The 18,841-nt window shown below is 37.8% G+C and overlaps 1 protein-coding gene across 1 annotated transcript in view; it reads right to left on the bottom strand.

Moving 5' to 3' along the window:
• Positions 1–18,841, bottom strand: part of EIF2AK3 (eukaryotic translation initiation factor 2 alpha kinase 3) — a 68,473-nt gene that overhangs the window by 22,321 nt on the left and 27,311 nt on the right. Inside the window, exons 3-10 of the mRNA XM_060168546.1 lie at positions 11,413–11,607; positions 9,220–9,353; positions 7,344–7,578; positions 6,597–6,759; positions 5,474–5,614; positions 4,387–4,509; positions 2,912–3,132; positions 2,424–2,536 (exon numbers count right to left, since the gene is read on the bottom strand). Of these exons, the coding sequence (XP_060024529.1) occupies positions 2,424–2,536; positions 2,912–3,132; positions 4,387–4,509; positions 5,474–5,614; positions 6,597–6,759; positions 7,344–7,578; positions 9,220–9,353; positions 11,413–11,607 (1,325 nt within the window). The remainder of the gene's footprint in view (positions 1–2,423; positions 2,537–2,911; positions 3,133–4,386; positions 4,510–5,473; positions 5,615–6,596; positions 6,760–7,343; positions 7,579–9,219; positions 9,354–11,412; positions 11,608–18,841) is intronic.

Genomic DNA, 18,841 nt, shown 5'->3' with positions numbered 1-18,841 from the left:
TCTCTCTCCACTACTACCGAATTGTAGGGACCTCGACTGCAGGAGAGAATTCTTTTTCCTCTTTGTATTTCCAAAGCCTGGGCTCACCTGGCAAATAGAAGGTCTAACAAATATCTATCGAATAATGCATGAATTAATAAATGAATGAATGCACGCATGCATGCTGTGGAAGACATTCTTCCAGCCGTGTGAGGGGGAGTTGAATTAGATGATCTTTGGTGTCCCTTATAAGGCTAACTTTATTACTTTATGACTTGCACACTCATATTAATTTAGCGGTTGGCTCAGCTTTAGAGCATGGTGTTAAGGAGGAGAGACAATAGATCCCAACCCTCCATGGGCCAATTACCTTCACAGAGAATGAAGAGTAATGATCTGTATCCCTAAGAATAACTAGGCAAGGTACTTGAGTACAAATCCATCTCCCCAACTGCAAAAGCCCATGAAGTTCTTGTCCTACTCCTGGAGAGCCAATTGAATTATCTTCCTACATTAAAGAAAACACTCATATGAAAAGGGATATATCTTTGGAAAGGAGAAACATCTTATATATGATTACAGCTTTTATAAATATAAGTATCATCTTGCCTCAGGTCCCAACTTAGGACTTAAATTCATGACTGAATCCAGAGCTCATATTCTTAATAATGCCTAGAACATAGGAGGCACTCAATAGACATCAGGTATTATACAGAGCTCCTGTATTTTTAAAAACAATCAGCTGTTCTCTTCATAGTGAATAAAATGGAAGGAAAATTGAGTCTAATTCAATTTTAGAGTACAATATTCCAATTCTCTTCACAACAGCCTTACAAATATATGCTTAATCACCATACCCCACCCACCCTCCCATCTCCACCTGTCTCTTACTCATGATTTATTATGACGCCCTCTTGAATCATCACAGCCAGAGTTAGTTACTTATAGCTCATGGCTTTTTTCCTTATATGTTTATGTTTTCTCTAGTATCACCTTCCCCGGTAGACTTTAAGCTCCTCCAGGGGGTAGGACCAGTCTTTTTATTTCTCCCAAAGCCTGAGATACTGCACAGAGTTGTTCAGAAAGATGCTGAATGAACGATGAATGGCTTGGGTACTGAACTGCCCATGGAGTTGACGGGCCCCTCTCCTCTCCCTCACTGTAAGTCAGCATTTTTATTAGCAAGGGTATTAAAGCCCTTACCACTTGCTAGTCACCTAGTACGTTTTGCTAAAACATACGGATTACAGCCAATTCTCAACTTTTGAGAAGATGGTATGAATGCAGCTTAGATTAAGTCCATAGATAATCAAAATAACCCACATTTTAGCTGTAATTTTCCATCTTTTCTGTCATAAAGCCATTTCCCTAGTTATTTATTAAGCAGTAAGTTTCATATAGAGCTTCTCCTTGTCCCTGTATCATGAAAGTGCTAAGCATGATATCAAAACGAAGGGGAAAAGTAGCAATAATCCATGTAAGAAAACTGAACCGCAGCACCATTCCTTGTCCCACAAAGCATGAAACTCTGTACACCTGACAGATCTGCTTACAGATTTTCTACTTTTATTTTACTTTCAAATGATTTGAATTGGCTGATTTTTAAGTAACCCAACTCCCTCTTTTGTTTTTAAAAATGATCTATTCTATTGGTGTATTTCTCCCCAGTTTTCTGCTTCTTATTTTAGACAGAATAAGGATGAAATAAATAACTGAGGATTAAGTAACATAGGAGATTTATGCCATATTCCAATAACATAAAAATTATTGTTTGGTATTAATGCCAAGCCCAGTACATGGTAGACCCTCAATAACTATGTCATCTGAATAACAACTCAATTCGGTGGCTGTAATTCTTTTTTCTTTTCCTTCCAGTTTTATTGAGAAATAATTGACATACATGGTGGCTATAATTCTAAACTTTTATAATGCTCTACTTCTATCCCTCTTCTATACCACCTTGAATCAGTTTAAGTAACTTGAGGGATATGTCTGTTTTATTTACCTAGTCATACATTTTTTTAAAAAAATTAAACAATATCTTAGTTTAGAGGTTGTTTCTTCTTTCTTAAGTGAAATACAGTCGGCATACAATATTATGTAACTTTCAGATGTACTACATAATGATTTGACATTTGTATACATGATGAAATGATCACCACGACAAGTCTAGTAATCATCTGTCCCCACAGAAAGTTACTGCAATATTATTAACCATATTCCTTATGTTGTATATTACAATCCCTGTGATTTATCACATAACTGGAGGTTTAGAAGCAGATGTTGAATGAACAACTATTCTATTCTTCATCTATTTCACCCACCACTCCCCCTCTCCCTTCTGAACCATCCATTCGTTCTCTGTATCTAAGGCCATTTCTTCCTGGATTTGAACAGGTAGCATCAGAAGCTACAGCACACATACATTTTATGAAAAGACATACCGTGATACGTATCCAGAATTTTTTATGTCATTCCAGCTACTGTCATTCGCTTCTCCACTGACAGAATCGTATTTATTTTCAGTTTGACACTGAGTTTCAGATTCTTTCCTTTGCTGATAAGGTGGGGGAGAAAAAAAATCACTCTCAGTACAAAGCTGAATGGAAGTTAGCTAACAATATTAGGCTATAAAACACTGAAGAATAAATAATACTGAGAAAAATAAATGTATTATAAGAACATAAAACAACAGCATTTCCTTTGTCAAAGGGAAAGGGCATGATCAGGGTGGAGCCAGACTGCAATGGGTTGAGGAGTGAAGGGGACAAGGACGTGGAGGCAAGAGTATGGGCAACAATGATTTTAGGGTAAAACTTAAGGAAATGGACCCCTTGCTCCTCACATGCACACACGCACATGCGCACACCCCCCCTAAGTTTTCTATAGTCCCAACACTTTGAAAAGGATGAGATTCTAAAAAATGTCTTACTCTGTGAGGATGAGGATGGAAGAGTCTGCGCACAATGAAAGTTGTTGCTACGATACAAAACAGAATGGTTCCAACTATTTCCTTCCACCAATGTAAGAGGAGCACGGGATCCTTTTTGCGGATACTCTTGCTGTAATTCGGGTTGTCGAGAAATCGGACTGTGATCTGTGTGCTCCGTTTGTTCCTTTCCCTCTTGTAGTATGGCAGGTAATAACCATTATCTTCAACAACAAACATTAAAAGTGGTTTTTTTTAAAAAGATAAACCAATATAGTTCCACCTTTAATTGCTAAAAATTATCTAATTTCCTATGACTTTTAACACTAATTCCTTTTTCTAAAGTTTCATCTCCTCTTTAGCACATCTTTCTATTGAATAATAAGACTAAAAACAACCCTTAAGGGCTACTCCGTTCATTATCTCATTAATAATTCAATCCTTTAAATGCAAAAAAGAAAAAAAAATTAGACAGTACTCAAACCTCCTTTGCGGATTTGAAACTTTACTTTCATTTAGCATCAACAAAATATCAAAATTTTACCATGACGAGGAAAACATCTCCACCGTGCCTCTCTGGTTCCTTTCAGGCTGTCAAAAGGAATTTGTCCTAGAAAGCAGCCTGTCCTTTTCACCTTCTATTTTATACCACATGGGCAGATTACACAATTCTCTTTTACCTTGTATTCTCATCAGTATCAGATAGTCAGCTGTCTGTAGTTCAGAGCTCTCTGATTTTCATTAAATCAATTTAAATTCTACAGTAATTTCCCAGTTTTATCATCTAGGGTAACTGACGAGGAGTCTATGTTTTTGCCTAATGCAGATCTGAGCAATTTTCTTTTTTATATCCAACTGTTCAAAAAATTTTCATAACTGAATATATCCTAACTTTAAATACACAGGAATGTGTTTCACGTCAAATGTCACCTATTCTTGACTTTTGTACTAATTTTCCTCGTCTGAAAACAAAATTAAAATAACCCCATTTTATAGCATTTTCACATAGCTCTATGGGAAACACCTATCTTCTTCATTATGCAGACTGATAATTATATAGACTATATTATATAAGCTCATAACTAAATAAGAGCTAATAACAAGAACTAATGCTTATTGAACACTATTATTTGCCAGGCATGGTGCTAATTAAGACTGTGCATTATCTCATTTAGACCTTACCACAACCCAATAAATAGATATTAGGATTACTATACCTTTGTTTTACAGATGAAGAAACAGCGACACAGGTAAGTTAGGTGTGCCCAGCCTAGCACGTGGCAAAACTCTGGCAATCTGTCTTTTGAAGCCTTGTACCCTTGGCCACCATTCACAATATCTGCCTCCCAAGATATTTATTTTCTACCCTCCAAGTGGCTACTTTGCATTTGAATTCTATTAATTAATTTCAAATTAATAAATTAAAATAAACAGAAAAATAAAAACAGCATTTTCAGTCCAAGTGGAATCACACTTACCATATGGATACTGCAAGATTGAAAGTGCACCATTACTGTACTCTTCGTGAGAAAACTTATCATTACTAAGACATTTGTCAAATTCATCAGACCCCACCAAGACAGGAGTTCTGGAAGGAGAATCTAAAAGAAAATGGTAAAATCTTAACTGTTATGACTTTAATGAAAATGTGTGTGCCTCATCCATCCAAAAAACAGATATTCAAATAGCACAGCTCAGTTCAAATATGTAAGTCAAACGAACGGCCCAACGTTCTTTCTCTTGAAAAGCACAGTCTTGTAGAGAGATGAGTCACTTAAACGAGTAATTAAAATATGATGTGCTATATGTGATAAAAAACATATACAAGGTACAGAAAGATGGCTGAAGGAAATAGATGGTTTAGTATTTGAATTCAATTCGAGTGTCTCAAAGAACATGATGTGATAACCAGATGTTTCATAAATATTATTATTTTTTTTTAAATAAAGTTATTTATTTTAGGCTGCTTTTGGTCTCCATTGCTGCGTGCAGGCTTTCTCCAGTTGCGGTGAGCGGGGGCTACTCTTCACTGCAGTGCACGAGCTTCTCATTGTGGTGGCTTCTCTTGTTACTGAGCATGGACTCTAGGCGCGCAGGCTTCAATAGCTGTGGCACGTGGGCTCAGTAGTTGTGGCTCATGGGCTTAGTTGCTCCATGGCATGTGGGACCTTCCCGGACCAGGGCTCAAACCTGTGTCCCCTGAATTGGCAGGCAGATTCTTAACCACTGCGCCATCAGGGAAGTCCCATAAATATTCTTAATATAAATATGTTAAGAGCTAAATGATATCAAGGCGTGGTCAGAGAATGGTTAAAGAGTTTTTCTAAGCTGTCTAGAGAAATACTTTATTGACATTGATTTCTACAGAACTAGCTGCTGTTTCAATGAAATCATGTTCTAAAGGATAATTAAAATTCATTAACGTCTGAAAAACCTTCCCAGTTTATCAGAAAATATAGAGCATATAATAGTTGTGATCTCTGTGATATTCAAAACTAGGGCAAAGCCCATGATTAGGCCTCTGAACATCTTAATAACATTTATAAAAGTTCATAATTCACTTACGAATTAAGGGTTTCCATTTGATTGTTGGCAAAGGAATAATTGCATTTTCACTGTTGACAGATTCCAAGGCCTTGGGACTCGTAGGAAACTTTTCTGAAATTCTGACTGATGACTGCAGATACAGCTGGCCTCTGTACATTCCTGAATCAACCAGAACACTGTCAGTTAGGTTTAGAATCAAGCACTGATGACTTTTTTTTAAAAAAGGTTCACTTTGATTTAATAAAATCAGATGAATTCCAGTTATTTATTCATGTGCTACGTAGCTCTTTTCAAAGAATCATGCCTGAAGCACTCAAATTTGACCCAAAGGTTATTCAACAACAACAGGGGAGGAAAGTTACACACAAGTTACAATGTTTCTCACTATATAATTTTTGGTAATTACTGAAAAACTCTTCCAGTAGGAAAATTCAAACAAAAGAAATTGTTGTACTCTTATGAAAGTAACAGCTTAGATGAGGTAACCTTTTCCTTAAGAAAACCTAAACACCTATCATTCAAAAGCTACTGCTAACAATTCAATTAAATACTATCATAACACGTGTGATATGTTATTTCAAATTCTTGCATTTCACTGAGATTGAGGGGCGGGTAGCACATTGACAGAGCTTAAAGAATTTTATGTGTATCTGACCACAAAACTAGTTCAAATAATTAGATCTGCGGGTTTTCAAAATGTAGAACATTGAAGGCTTTCAACCGCCAAGCAGCACACCAGAATTTTGTTTTAATTTTTCAGATAAGTTGTATAGACACACAGAAAAAAATAAACATACCTTTAAGGGGGAGCAAACTGATACAGATGCAAATACAAATGTAGAAAGTTTTAGACTCTGAAGATACATAAGTAATGTGAAATCATGCTATGTAATGGCAACATTTTTAAGCCTTTCAAATATAGGTCTCAGAGAAAAAGAACCCGCTATAGTAATTAAAAGTTTCAGAATTGGCTAAATGAAAGAAAATTGCAGGAATAGAAATCAAAGTACAAATCTTAAGGCCAGAGAATGTACTTAGGAATTGAAACTACTACAGACACACCTGAAGTAGGGAGAGACAATGTAGGAATAAAATCTAGATGTCAACATGTACTACTGCTAGATAAGAGATATCCACTCACCCAAGTAAACACTGTTTTCTGTGGCTCCTCGGGCGGCTTCTACGATGTCTTCTTCATCCTCTAAAACTCCGTCATTAGTGGTGTAACTTGTATCATCAAAAAGACTGATGGGAATGACTTTGCCATCCTTAACCAACCAGGCAGATGCAATGGGAGTACAAAACTAAACAAAAATGGAAAGGAAATTTTAAACAATTTCAAGCAGTATTTCTATGTATCCCAACTCCTGAAATACCCTTTAAAACCACATATCTCTTTACAAATTTTCACTTTTCCAGCTTTACTGAGGTATAATTGACGAATAAAAAATGTATTTATGGTGTACAGTGTGATACTTTGATATATGTATACATTGTGAAATAATTAGCACAATCAGGCTAATTCATATATCCATCATCTCACGGTTATTTTGTATGTATGTGTTTTAAGAACATTTAAGATCTATTCTCTTCATTTCTGTTTAATATTCTGAGGAAACTCCATGATGTTTTCCGTAACATCTATGCCAATTTACATTCTCGCCAACGCTGCACGAAGATACACTGTTGTACACTGTTCACCAACATCTCCACCAACCTTTTGACTTTTTCTTAATAGTCATTCTAACACATGTAGAATCACAAATTTCTCAGAGCACAGAGAACAGGCTGAAAATCCAAAATGGCAGTCACTTCCTTCTACCCAACGTGTTTGGTCAAAGTGAGAAGGAAAGAAACATATTTATAAATTCTCAGTGGTTCTAGGTACCTGGTATTCCCACTCCAGATGTCCTCCTTTCTTACTAAAGGCCATAACTTTCCAATCAGCAACGGAGACCTTTATCACTGTGTCCATCACGGCAGCTTCCTGTTCTTCCACGTCTGAAATAATTTTAGACTGTTCTTTGTTTCCACTGGGCTTTAAGGTGCTTTCAATAAATCCGGCTCTAGTTTCCATGTCTGGAATATACCGAAGTTCAAAGTGGCCAACACTGAAATTCCACCTTAAATTTACAAAGGTGTGTTTTAGAAATTTACATTTAAATAAAGGACCAAATAATTAAGAACTCTTCTAGAGTGAAGAAGCAAACACTAAAATTTGGTGATGAGAAAAGGAACAACTCAACACAATCTTCTGGAAAGGAGCATGCTTGCTGATTTATGCCACAAGAGGGCGTAACTTGGTCCTGACCCTTTAGAAACAGTGGTTCTGAGAGTTGTGACCTGACAATGGCTACAGGACAGATTTTTCTCTTGAAATTAACAAATGTTCACATTTCTAAATCAGGGTAATTTTCTCAAAACACATCAGTCACCCTAAAATAAGGTAGCCTGCAGTCTGCCTTACTTCTTAATTAAAGTCTGACACATTTTGTTCAAGTGCAGAGAAATGAACACATCCCAATAAACCAATGCAAAAGACAAGACGAAAGCTACTGATTTTAGATTTTTATGAAAATACAGCCTCGAAAGGCAATGTGACCCAGTACACCACGCCTGAAGGTCATACCAGCTCAGCTTCAATCTCAAATCTCTATGACTGAGATCTGGCCAGTCATTTAACCTTTTCTGAGTTTCAGTGTCCATTTCCATAAAGTGGTATTAGCAATGTTTCCTCTATAACTAATACACAGGAAAATCACTTATCTGTTGACACTATAATGGTCTTGACACTAAGATATAAAATGGCCCTAGAATTCCGACATCTGTTAAAAAATAGATACTTAAGGAATATGGATCTTAGATGCCAGACTCTTCCCATTCTGATAACTCAAATTCTGTTAAGTTGAACACCTGCTCCTACGGCAGCTGAGCACCCAGCAAGCACTCAAACACTTAAGGAAACAAAATCCCATCAGGATAAAGAAGGTTGGGTTGCCAGCAGATACAAAGTCCAGGGAATGTAGAAAGAATACATTCTTCACTGAATTTGAGAAAACAGTTTTCAGGAAAGGAAACTGAATTATACTGCATCAGATTAGACAACATCTGAAAGTCTGGTTCACTTTCAAAAGCTAAAGATGGGATCTCAAATTCTCTTTACTGCGCAGCAATTTAAAATTTAAATATTAGGTTTTGAAAAGTCAAGCATGAGATTTACCACCAGCATATCTAATTCAATCACATTACTTTAAATGTAAAAATTTACATTATTTGAAAAAGGAAACAAAACAGTATTTGACCAAATAAATTAGGCTTTAACACTTTAAGAAAACACACTAAAATATTATTTTATAATTGAGGTGGTGGTCACACAAACCATGAAACTACCTACTAGAGAGAACTGCAGGGTCAAACAGACCCAAAGCACATCAGCTTTGTCTTAAGAGTTTTCTGCATTCTGCAAAGAACTTGGATCAGTGAGATTGCTATGAAAAATATCATTAACCTAAGACTAAGTTAATATAGAGTCACTGTATGGGACTCCTCTTCGTTACCATATCCTGAAGCACATGGTGAGAAGTTCACTTCAGGATCTGTTAATAATCACGAAGCTGTTTTAAATTTAGGGGCTTCATTTCTCTTAAAAGAGTAGTATGCTTTTGGGGAAACAAAATCGTTCAGAAAATCTCCACAAAGAAAAAGCTGATGAATTCTGGTCTTGTACTTCTAAACACCAACAGCAACATTATCTGAATACACACTTCTCACTGCCACTACGAGGGCCGACGGCTCTAACGGTTTTCTGGGTGCGCTGCAGAAGCAGGATATCTTCTTCTTGTTCCATTTCATCATTATCCCATTGGCGACAACCCAAAGCTGAACAGATGTACCTCACCTGAAAAGACAGATGTAAAATTAGTAAAGAGAACAAGTTACAGGAGATCAGAGACAGTAAAAGACTCTCAACAGTTTTATAAAAAGTAAAAGGAAATTGAGGAAAGGTGTAAAAAGTAGCCAAGCATTAAGAAGCAACAGCTAGGGGGCTTCCCTGGTGGCTCAGTGGTTAAGAATCCACTTGCCAATGCAGGGGACACGGGTTGGAGCCCTGGTCTGGGAAGATCCCACTTGCCGCAGAGCAACTAAGCCCGTGAGCCACAACTACTGAGCCTGTGCTCTAGAGCCCATGAGCCACAACTACTGAGCCTGCGTGCTGCAACTACTGAAGCCCACGTGCCTAGAGCCGATGCTCCACAACAAGAGAAGCCACCGCAATGAGAAGCCCGTGCACTGCAACAAAGAGCAGCCCCCGCTCGCTGCAACTAGAGAAAGCCCACATGCAGCAAGCAACAAAGACCCAATGCAGCCAAAAATAAATAAATAAATAAATAAAATTTAAAAATACACAGTTTCTGTTAAAAAAAAAAAGGAAGCAACAGCTATACTATATAGCACAGGGAACGCCACTCAATACTCTGTCATGGCCTATGTGGGAAAAGAATCTAAAAAAGAGTGGATATATGTGTATATATCACTGATTCACTTTGCTGTACACCAGAAACTAACAAAACATTGTAAATCAACTGTACTGCAAAGAAATTTTTTAAAATAAATAACCTGAAAAAGAAAAAAAAGCAACAGCTAGATTACCACCAACTCCTAAAAATGAAACATTTAGAACCATAAAAGTACCAATGGATATTTATTTCGGGGAATAAGTCTTACTTTGAGCATTTCCATGGAAGAAATGGATAACTAGTTGTGATCTCTTAGTAATAATATCATTAATAAAATTCTAGGTGAATTAAAAAAAAAACACCTCAGAATTTCCATACGACGGAAATATTTAGTTTTTAAAAATCTGAACCTTTTCTAACAGCTGCAGTATTTTCAAGTACTTCTTTGAAAACTTCACTCAAAGGAAAAGGAAGATTCTTTGGAATGATGTAACCAAATCCTCACAGAAAGAAGCATACCTGCTAGAATACCAGAATTTTGGAGCAGCACATCAAATCAGAGACCCAGGTGACGGGGTTCAATCCCATTGTTTTACAGATGAGAATACTGAAGGAAACAAAGGATCACAAGGCCGCCTCAATACAATACACATGCAGGTGGCTGGAGAGGGCAGAGAAGCTTGCAAAGGGCCTATGGGCCTAACACTCAAACAAGGGATCCTTAAAGTTTGAAAAACTTGAGGGCCAAGGATCTTTTTTCTATTCTTCCTTATTTTCGTCTTGAGTCTATATACAAATATTCAAGTATCAACGTATTAAGGGGTTAAAAAGAGATTTTTACCTTTCCAAAAGGCATGGTTTTAATTAGTTATTCCCCATAATGGAGTTTTAAGACCCAATCTTAGAAGCAGATCATCTCCTAAGAGCTAATAATGGAGAAAGTCTAGGTCATTAACAGTATGCCTTTTTCTTCACACAGATCTAAGTCAAATCTGACCTTGAAGTTTCTGAACTTTTGAAAGTCTTGGTTTTCTCATCTGTAAAATGAGTACAAACTTGCCTCTTGCACCCTCTTACGATAGGCTCAAATAAGTAGAGAAATAAGTAGTAGCAATTATTCTTATCATCAGGATTATTATTATTCTTTGGAGGGTTCCTCATCCATCCAAATGAAAATTGTAAAATGTAACCATTAGAAATATTGTGATGATTTCAAAATAAGGCATGAAGAATGCACCTGACATAGAGTAGACCACAGTTATTCATTCTTTTCCCCCTGCTATTCCTGGCTCTGCTGTTCATTCTGTTATCTTGGATAAATTTAGTTTCTCTTAATAATATTCCCCCTTTCTACTTCACAGTTCTTTTATCAAAAGAAATGATATCCTCAGGGGAAAATTATTACAAAGCTCAACCAGTAATAGTATAGTTTAAGAAATTATCTCTTCTATTCCTATTTATTTTGATTTCTCCCCAAACAAACTGAACATTTTTGCTCACCTTTCCGCTATATGCACTGAGTCCATATGTAGTGAGAGACTTTCCTCCAACCAAGACAACATCATCTCCAAATTTATAAGAAGATTCAAGAAGCGATTCAACTGTAAACGGAACTGTTTCCATGCTCTCACGGTCCCGGTCCCACTGGAAGAGGTCTCCATCCAGGGAAGGAATGATCATCTTATTCCCAAATACCTAAAATAAAAAGCTAACTTTTAAAAGGATTTTATGAATGGATAAAAAAGATGTGGGTCATGTAAACAATAGAATACTACTCAGCCATAAAAGGAATGAAATACTGCCATACTAGAGATTATCATACTAAGCAAAGTAAGACAGAAACAGAAAGACAAATATCATATAATATCGCTTATATGTGAAATCGAAAACACGACACAAATGAACTTATCTACGAAACAGAAACAGACTCACAGACATAGAGAATAGACTTGTGGTTGCCAAGGGGGAGAGTGGGTGGGGAGGAATGGTTTTGGGAGTTTGGAATTAGCAGATGCAAACTAGTATATATAGGATGGATAAACAACAAGGTCCCACTGTATAACACAGGGAACTATATTCAATATCCTGTGATAAACCACAGTGGAAGAGAATATGAAAAAGAATATATATATGTATAACTGCATCACTTGGCTGTATAGTAGAAATTAACACAACATTGTAAATCAACTATACTTCAATAAAATAAATCTTAAAAAATAAATTAATAAAAGGATCTGAACTGTAAGAGTAGGAACTAAAAGCCGTAGTCTCTCACCGGAGGTACTCAGGCCTCCTGAGCAGCATACGAAACGGCACAGTTCATCCACCAAAAGCAACTTAAAAGAACCACCCATCTCTCCTTGGGACCCACAGGTACACTCCAGTCTGGTTTTCCTCGAACTCTGTTTGCCACGAGCCAAGCGTGTTCCATAACAATAAGGGAATTACTAAGGAGAGTTCTGTGACCAAGTGAGTTCAAGAAGAGGTTACTGGGCTTCCCTGGTGGCGCAGTGGTTGAGAGTCCACCTGCCGATGCAGGGGACGCGGGTTCGTGCCCCGGTCCGGGAGGATCCCACATGCCGCGGAGCGGCTGGGCCCGTGAGCCATGGCCGCTGAGCCTGCACGTCCGGAGCCTGTGCTCCGCAATGGGAGAGGCCACAACAGTGAGAGGCCCGTGTACCAAAAAAAAAAAAAAGAAGAGGTTACTGTGGGAGTTCTTATAGTGATTACTATGTTAACATATAATATGATTTTCTAGTAAAGGGAGAGTTTATGCAGCACTTTCCAAGTCTATTTTATCCAGGCCAATTACCATCATAGCTTCAGATCCAAGGAACACAGGTTGATTTACGCAGCATCTCATTCTTTCTTTTATTCACTTTCTCAGATCTGCTATGAGCTAGAAGCCTGGTAACCAAGCTTACTGATTTAATGCTCTTAGCTGTCCTTCCTTCTTTTATCAATGTTAACTGAGGGCCTACTACATGCTAGGGACTCTTCTGTTGCTTAGGATACACCAGGGAGCAAAACAAATTAACAAAACAAAACAAACCCTGCCATTGTGGAGCTCAAACTCTGGTATCGGGAGATAAACAACGTAATAAATAATTACAGAGTATGTTGGGTGTTAAATGCCGTAGTGAAAAAAATAGAACAAGATAAAGGGGGAATGGATAAATGTGTGCATGGGAGGGGACAGGACTTAGTAATGGTTAAGTTCAGGGTAGGCCCCATTGAGAAAGTAATATTTGAGCAAAATCTAAACATAAGCGTTAACCCTGCTGATACCTGCGGAACAGCCTTTGCAAAGGCCTTAAGGGGGAAGTGCACTGTGAGGAGGAAAGGGAACAGGTTGTAGAGGCAAGGATGGAGGTGGGGAGAGCAAGCAGAAGGCCGGAGATGATAATGGTGGTGCTGGTGGTGGGCTACAGTGCAGCTGTTGCCTGCGGTTAGATTTGGGATACAACTGGAAGGTAAAGCCAACAGGATTTCATGGTGGATTCCCTGTACGGAATGAGCGGAAGAAAAGCACTCAGGATGACTCTAAAGATTTTGGCCAAGAAAATCTTGTTTCTTGAGAAAGAGTTAAATTAGTACATGACTTTGTGACACTGGCCTTCTGGCATTTCAAAATAGACACAACTCGGGAATTCCCTAGTGATCCAGTGGTTAGGGCTCGGCACTGTCACTGCGGTGGCCCGGGTTCAATCCCTGGTCGGGGAACTAAGATCCCGCAAGCCGCACAGCGCGCCAAAAAAACAAAACAGACACAACTTGACTTATTTCAGCTAATGACACGATTATTTTCCTGATCGTCAAGGCTCAAAAATCTGGAAAAAGAGACGATGAAAGAAGCATGAGTTTAAAAACCAGAAAACCTCCAGACAAATGTTGATTTGCTTTTTTAAACAAAATTTCTCTATGGACTTCTTTGTTCCTTAAGCAGCAGAATTCCTTTCTTTAAAGGGATACTTACGGGGATATTTTAAAGAGATCCTTTTCAGTCACAAAGTGTTCTCCGTTGATGCTCAGCTAATATATCCCTCCCCCCTCCCCCACCCCAGCTGTGCCCCACACCCCTGGGGTTCTAGAAGACAGGTTGAAAAACACGACTCTAATCCACTTCTTTCCTTCATTTTGTAGTTCAAATCCTCGTATCTCCTGCCTGAACTATTATAACAGCCTCTTTACAGTTCTTAACTGGAAATTCCCTCAATCTAATCTCTGCATATCTTCTAGATTAATCCCTGAATCAGAGTTAAGCTTGTTATGACACTATTCAAAAATCCTCGACAGCTCTCCATTATCTTCTTACTAAAGACCCCAATTCCTAACTCTGACATACATTCAAAGTCCTCTAAACGTGACCTCAAGCAACCTTTGCCTTGTTGTCTTTCACTTTTCCCCACGTGGGTGGAAATCAGGTGTCATTACTTAAGCAGGATGTTTAATGTGTTTACTGTTATTGTTCAGTTATGTCATTGTCAATGTCATTTCTTCTCCCTGGAACATCCTCCTGTACCAACCCTGCCCACTGAAACCCTATCTGGCCTTCAAGCTAGCATCACTTATGTTTTTGCTGTGAAATCCAAGAAAATTGTAGCAGCGTAAGTTCGCTGACAAAAGTCTTAATACTGCACTTTTTGCTGTAACTGTAAACTGAGACACCATTACAGTCTCAAAAATTGTTTATTGTACCTCTAACATTTATCAGGTATACTAATGTGTATACATTCATGTTTATTCAGTGGCTGTAGAAGTAATGCACTCAAACCTAGTGCCCAGATTTTGTTATCTAATTCCATTCCCTGCCGAAAGAGCAAAGGCTCCTGAGAGAAACGGCTGCCTCCAGGGCTGGGGCAGGGCAGGTACAAGATGAGCCTTTAACATCTTATTAGTCTAAAAAGTAAAGATATGCACAAAAAAAGACGGAAACATGTCACTGACCACATCTGGAATTTAAGCACCAGAATGATTAAGTACTGAATTATAAAACATTGGAAAAAAATATGGAATTTATGCATCCGCACTGATAACAAATAGATAAAATAAACAACATATGGGGGAGAAGAGAGGGCTTTTACTGCAATGGAATGCCAAATGTCTACTGGTAAATATGAAGGGAGGACTGGAGTTGGAAAAATTAGCATCTTGCAGACATCACAGTAAAGACTGCAACAGGCAAAAATCAGCCACGGTGTTAAATCTAGGTGAAAATGTGGATGAGAAGCAGGATATCTGCACTGTCTTAAAGTATCTTCCCACAGGGCTTCCCTGGTGGCGCAGTGGTTGAGAGTCCGCCTGCCGATGCAGGGGACATGGGTTCGTGCCCCGGTCCCAGAAGATCCCACATGCCGCGGAGCGGCTGGGCCCGTGAGCCATGGCCGCTGAGCCTGCGCGTCCGGAGCCTGTGCTCCGCAACGGGAGAGGCCGCGACAGTGAGAGGCCCGCGTACCACAAAAAAAAAGTATCTTCCCACAGACTGCTTATTAGTTACAAAAAGTTAAGAAAAACAAAACAGAAACAGTCATTATATAGTGGAGAATTCAGACAATACCTTGACTGGATGATCAAATGAGTGACAGACATGATACCCTGAGAGAGGATGCAACACCAGCCATGCAGCGTTCTGAGCCAAGCATACACAGCCTGGATCTAATCACCAGGAAACATCAGACAAGCACAAAATGAGGAAAGTTCTATTTTTTTTAAATATCAGTAAAAGATAAGAGAGACTATATTCTTCAAAAATGTCCATGTCCCTATATACACTGCCAAATGTAAAATAGATAGCTAGTGGGAAGCAGCCACATAGCACAGGGAGATCAGCTCGGTGCTTTGTGACGACCTAGAGGGGTGGGATAGGGAGGGTGGGAGGGAGGCTCAAGAGGGAGGGGATATGGGGATATATATATACACATATAGCTGATTCACTTTGTTGTACAGCAGAAACTAACACAGCGTTGTAAAGCAATTATACTCCAATAAAGATGTTAAAAAAAATGTCAACGTCATACAAGATAAAGTCTGTGGGGAAAAAAATCCAGATTAAAAGAGGTTAATGTAACAAGTAAATGTATTACCTGACCCTAGACTAGATGCTGTACTGGGAGTGGATAACGCTATAAAAGACATTATTTAGGTCAACTGATGAAACTGGAATATGGACGGTAAAGTGTCCATATATATTTATGAAGTTGATAACTGTACTGTGATTATGTAAGAGAATAGAGAAATTTCCTATTTCTATTAGGAAATGCACACTGAAGCATTCAGGAGTAAAGGGCTACAATGGATATTTACCTTTAGATGTTTCAAGGAAAAAAGAGTATGTATGGGGGATCTGGAGATAAGAGAGAGAGAGACACAGCTCAAATGATAAAGCAAACACGTTTTGAGCAGATAAATCTGGGTATATAAGGGTTGGGTTTTTTTCATACCAAAAAGAGTGCAACTTTTCGTAGTGTGAAATTATTTCCAAATAAGAGGTTAAAAAGAAAAGAAAGATACTCAAGAGCCTTGAAGGGGCTCTGTAACTAAACTCAGAAGGCTAGACCATTAAACTGAAGGCTCATCATAATTCTGGATATTTAAAGATCTCCAACTACTACTTTTATTAAAGAAACATTTGATTTTTAGTAAGCTCTCAAATGACATCAGTATGTATGTATACCATACATACATATGTATACCACCTCATACTATCTTAGAATTTTAACATTACTATTTTATTCTTTGCTTTCTTGTATTTCTTGATAACAACAAATAAAAGATGATATTTTCAAAAATTAAAACTTTTTATTTTTATCCTTTGTAGAATGTCCAACTTGAGGCTGTCATTAAGAACAGATTTAGGTCATAGTTTATATACCCTACAGTAACAGTACTGTAGTATTTAGCCAATGTGATCTCCCATTTTAAGTTACATATCAGTTAGAAAATCAAGTGTTTACTGTTCTCTACCTCCCATATTATGTTAGGCATTCTCTATTCCATTTACTAGAACAATAAATTCAAATTGTGATAAAATTAAAAAATAGGTATTGTCTGGTAATGTCAACAGTACTACTGGTTGAGTACAAATAGGGAGAGCAGGTGTGCGTCACTACAAGAAAGAGGAAGAGGGGTTAGTGGGTCTCTAGTAAACAAGTAACATTTATTTTTACTTGTTTCCTTTTCCATTAAACAACTTCTTTTCCCCTAAAGAAGTAGCAGGTCCTTAGGGAACACAATGGCTTCTAAGTGCAACCGCCCCCAATCCCCCCAACAAAAAAACAAACCAGAAAATCCATCAAACAAATAGGAGCTAAAACTCATCATTGCTTCCAAATGTGAAAGAAAGCAAACTTATTTGCAATTAAAAATATGGCTTAAACAACCTAGAAGATTTCACGTGATTGACCATGTTGAGAAAAACTGCCTTATTTTAAAAGAAGAGTGCAAAACCCAAAACAGAAAAGCATTATGGTTCAATACTCAATCATGTCATATTGCTGGACTGTGATTTTAAAGTTCACTTTTAAATAGCTGCTCTTCACTAATTGGCTGCTTATGACTCATACCCACGGCTGCTAACCTCTGCACCAATCGCTGTGAAGTCTTTCAGGCTGCATCTGTGAAAGCAGATGGTGTGTTTTCCTTGAGAGCCACAAGAAGAGATATATGCTTGCAGTTCAGGTAGAGAGATGACATCACCCCTCAGAAGAGCATTACCTCACCCTCCCAGCATAGGAATGAGTCACCCGGAGAGTCAACTGCAAATCTCTTGGTATAAAAAAATGTGGGTTATGGTGATGCATTTTCCCATTCCACTGATTTGCCTCTGGAAGCAGCTATTTGTTCTGATTCGCTGCTCTGCATCTCAAACTAATTATGTGACTTGCTTCCCACTTCAGTCATTTTTAAAAATACAAATGCTTGTCATTTGGGGTTTTTTCCTCTATTTGTTTTTCCCTGTTAATAATTTCAAAATAAAAGGTTTGTCAAATCAGCTGGCAAACTCGTTACCTATGATCCAATCAAGGTCTTCAACCACGCAATCACAAAGCAGTTTAGTAAAGTAATTCAATTACCGTTTCTGAACAATCTCTAACTGGCATAATGAATACCAGTGGCACATGTAATCAAGGACTCTATTTGAAATCAGAATGTGAGATAAGAACTCTATTTTCACGTGGCAGAAGGAACTTCAACTGAGAAAATAAAGGAAGTACTACTACTAAAATGAATATAACCAGCAATAAAAACAAAAATTCTTCTAATATGCAAAAATATATTTTCATTCAGTTCTTCCTTCTTTTTCTATGCAACTTACCTCCCCACCCACCCATCCGCAACCTCCCACCATCAACACATACACTTTTGGGGGTACATTCAACTTTATTTTAACTTAATATGAAAGTTTTGAAACATAAAATGTAAAGAGACGAATATAATAAGCCCCCATGTATCTGTCACCCAGTTTCAACAATCATCGACATTTTGCTACTCTCCACCCATCCACTACATATATTTGTTAATGAGAGTATTTTAAAGTCAATCACAGGCATCATGTCATTTCACCTATACATACTTCAGTATTCATTGCTGAGAAGCAACTACCATGCCAATGTTACATCTAACAGAAATAAGAGTAATTCCTTAAAATCATCTAATATTCAAATTTCCCTGATATTGCAAGACATACTATATAATTGGTTTGCTTCAACAAGGAACTTAAACTCCACATATTATATTTGATTCTTTTTTTCTCCCTATAAGGGCCCCTTTCATTCCTTTTTCCGTGCATTGATTTACTTGAGAAACCAGATTATTCACCCTACAGAATGTCCCACAGTTTGGATTTTGCATGTCACTTAACTTGTTCCTTTATTCCCTGTATTTTCTAAAGAAGTGTAATTAGGACTGGAGCTCTGATCTGATGCAGGTT

Source organism: Lagenorhynchus albirostris, chromosome 13 (genome assembly GCF_949774975.1).
Source record: "Lagenorhynchus albirostris chromosome 13, mLagAlb1.1, whole genome shotgun sequence".
Taxonomy (NCBI): Eukaryota; Metazoa; Chordata; class Mammalia; order Artiodactyla; family Delphinidae; genus Lagenorhynchus; species Lagenorhynchus albirostris.
This window is presented reverse-complemented; position numbering and strand designations above follow the sequence as displayed.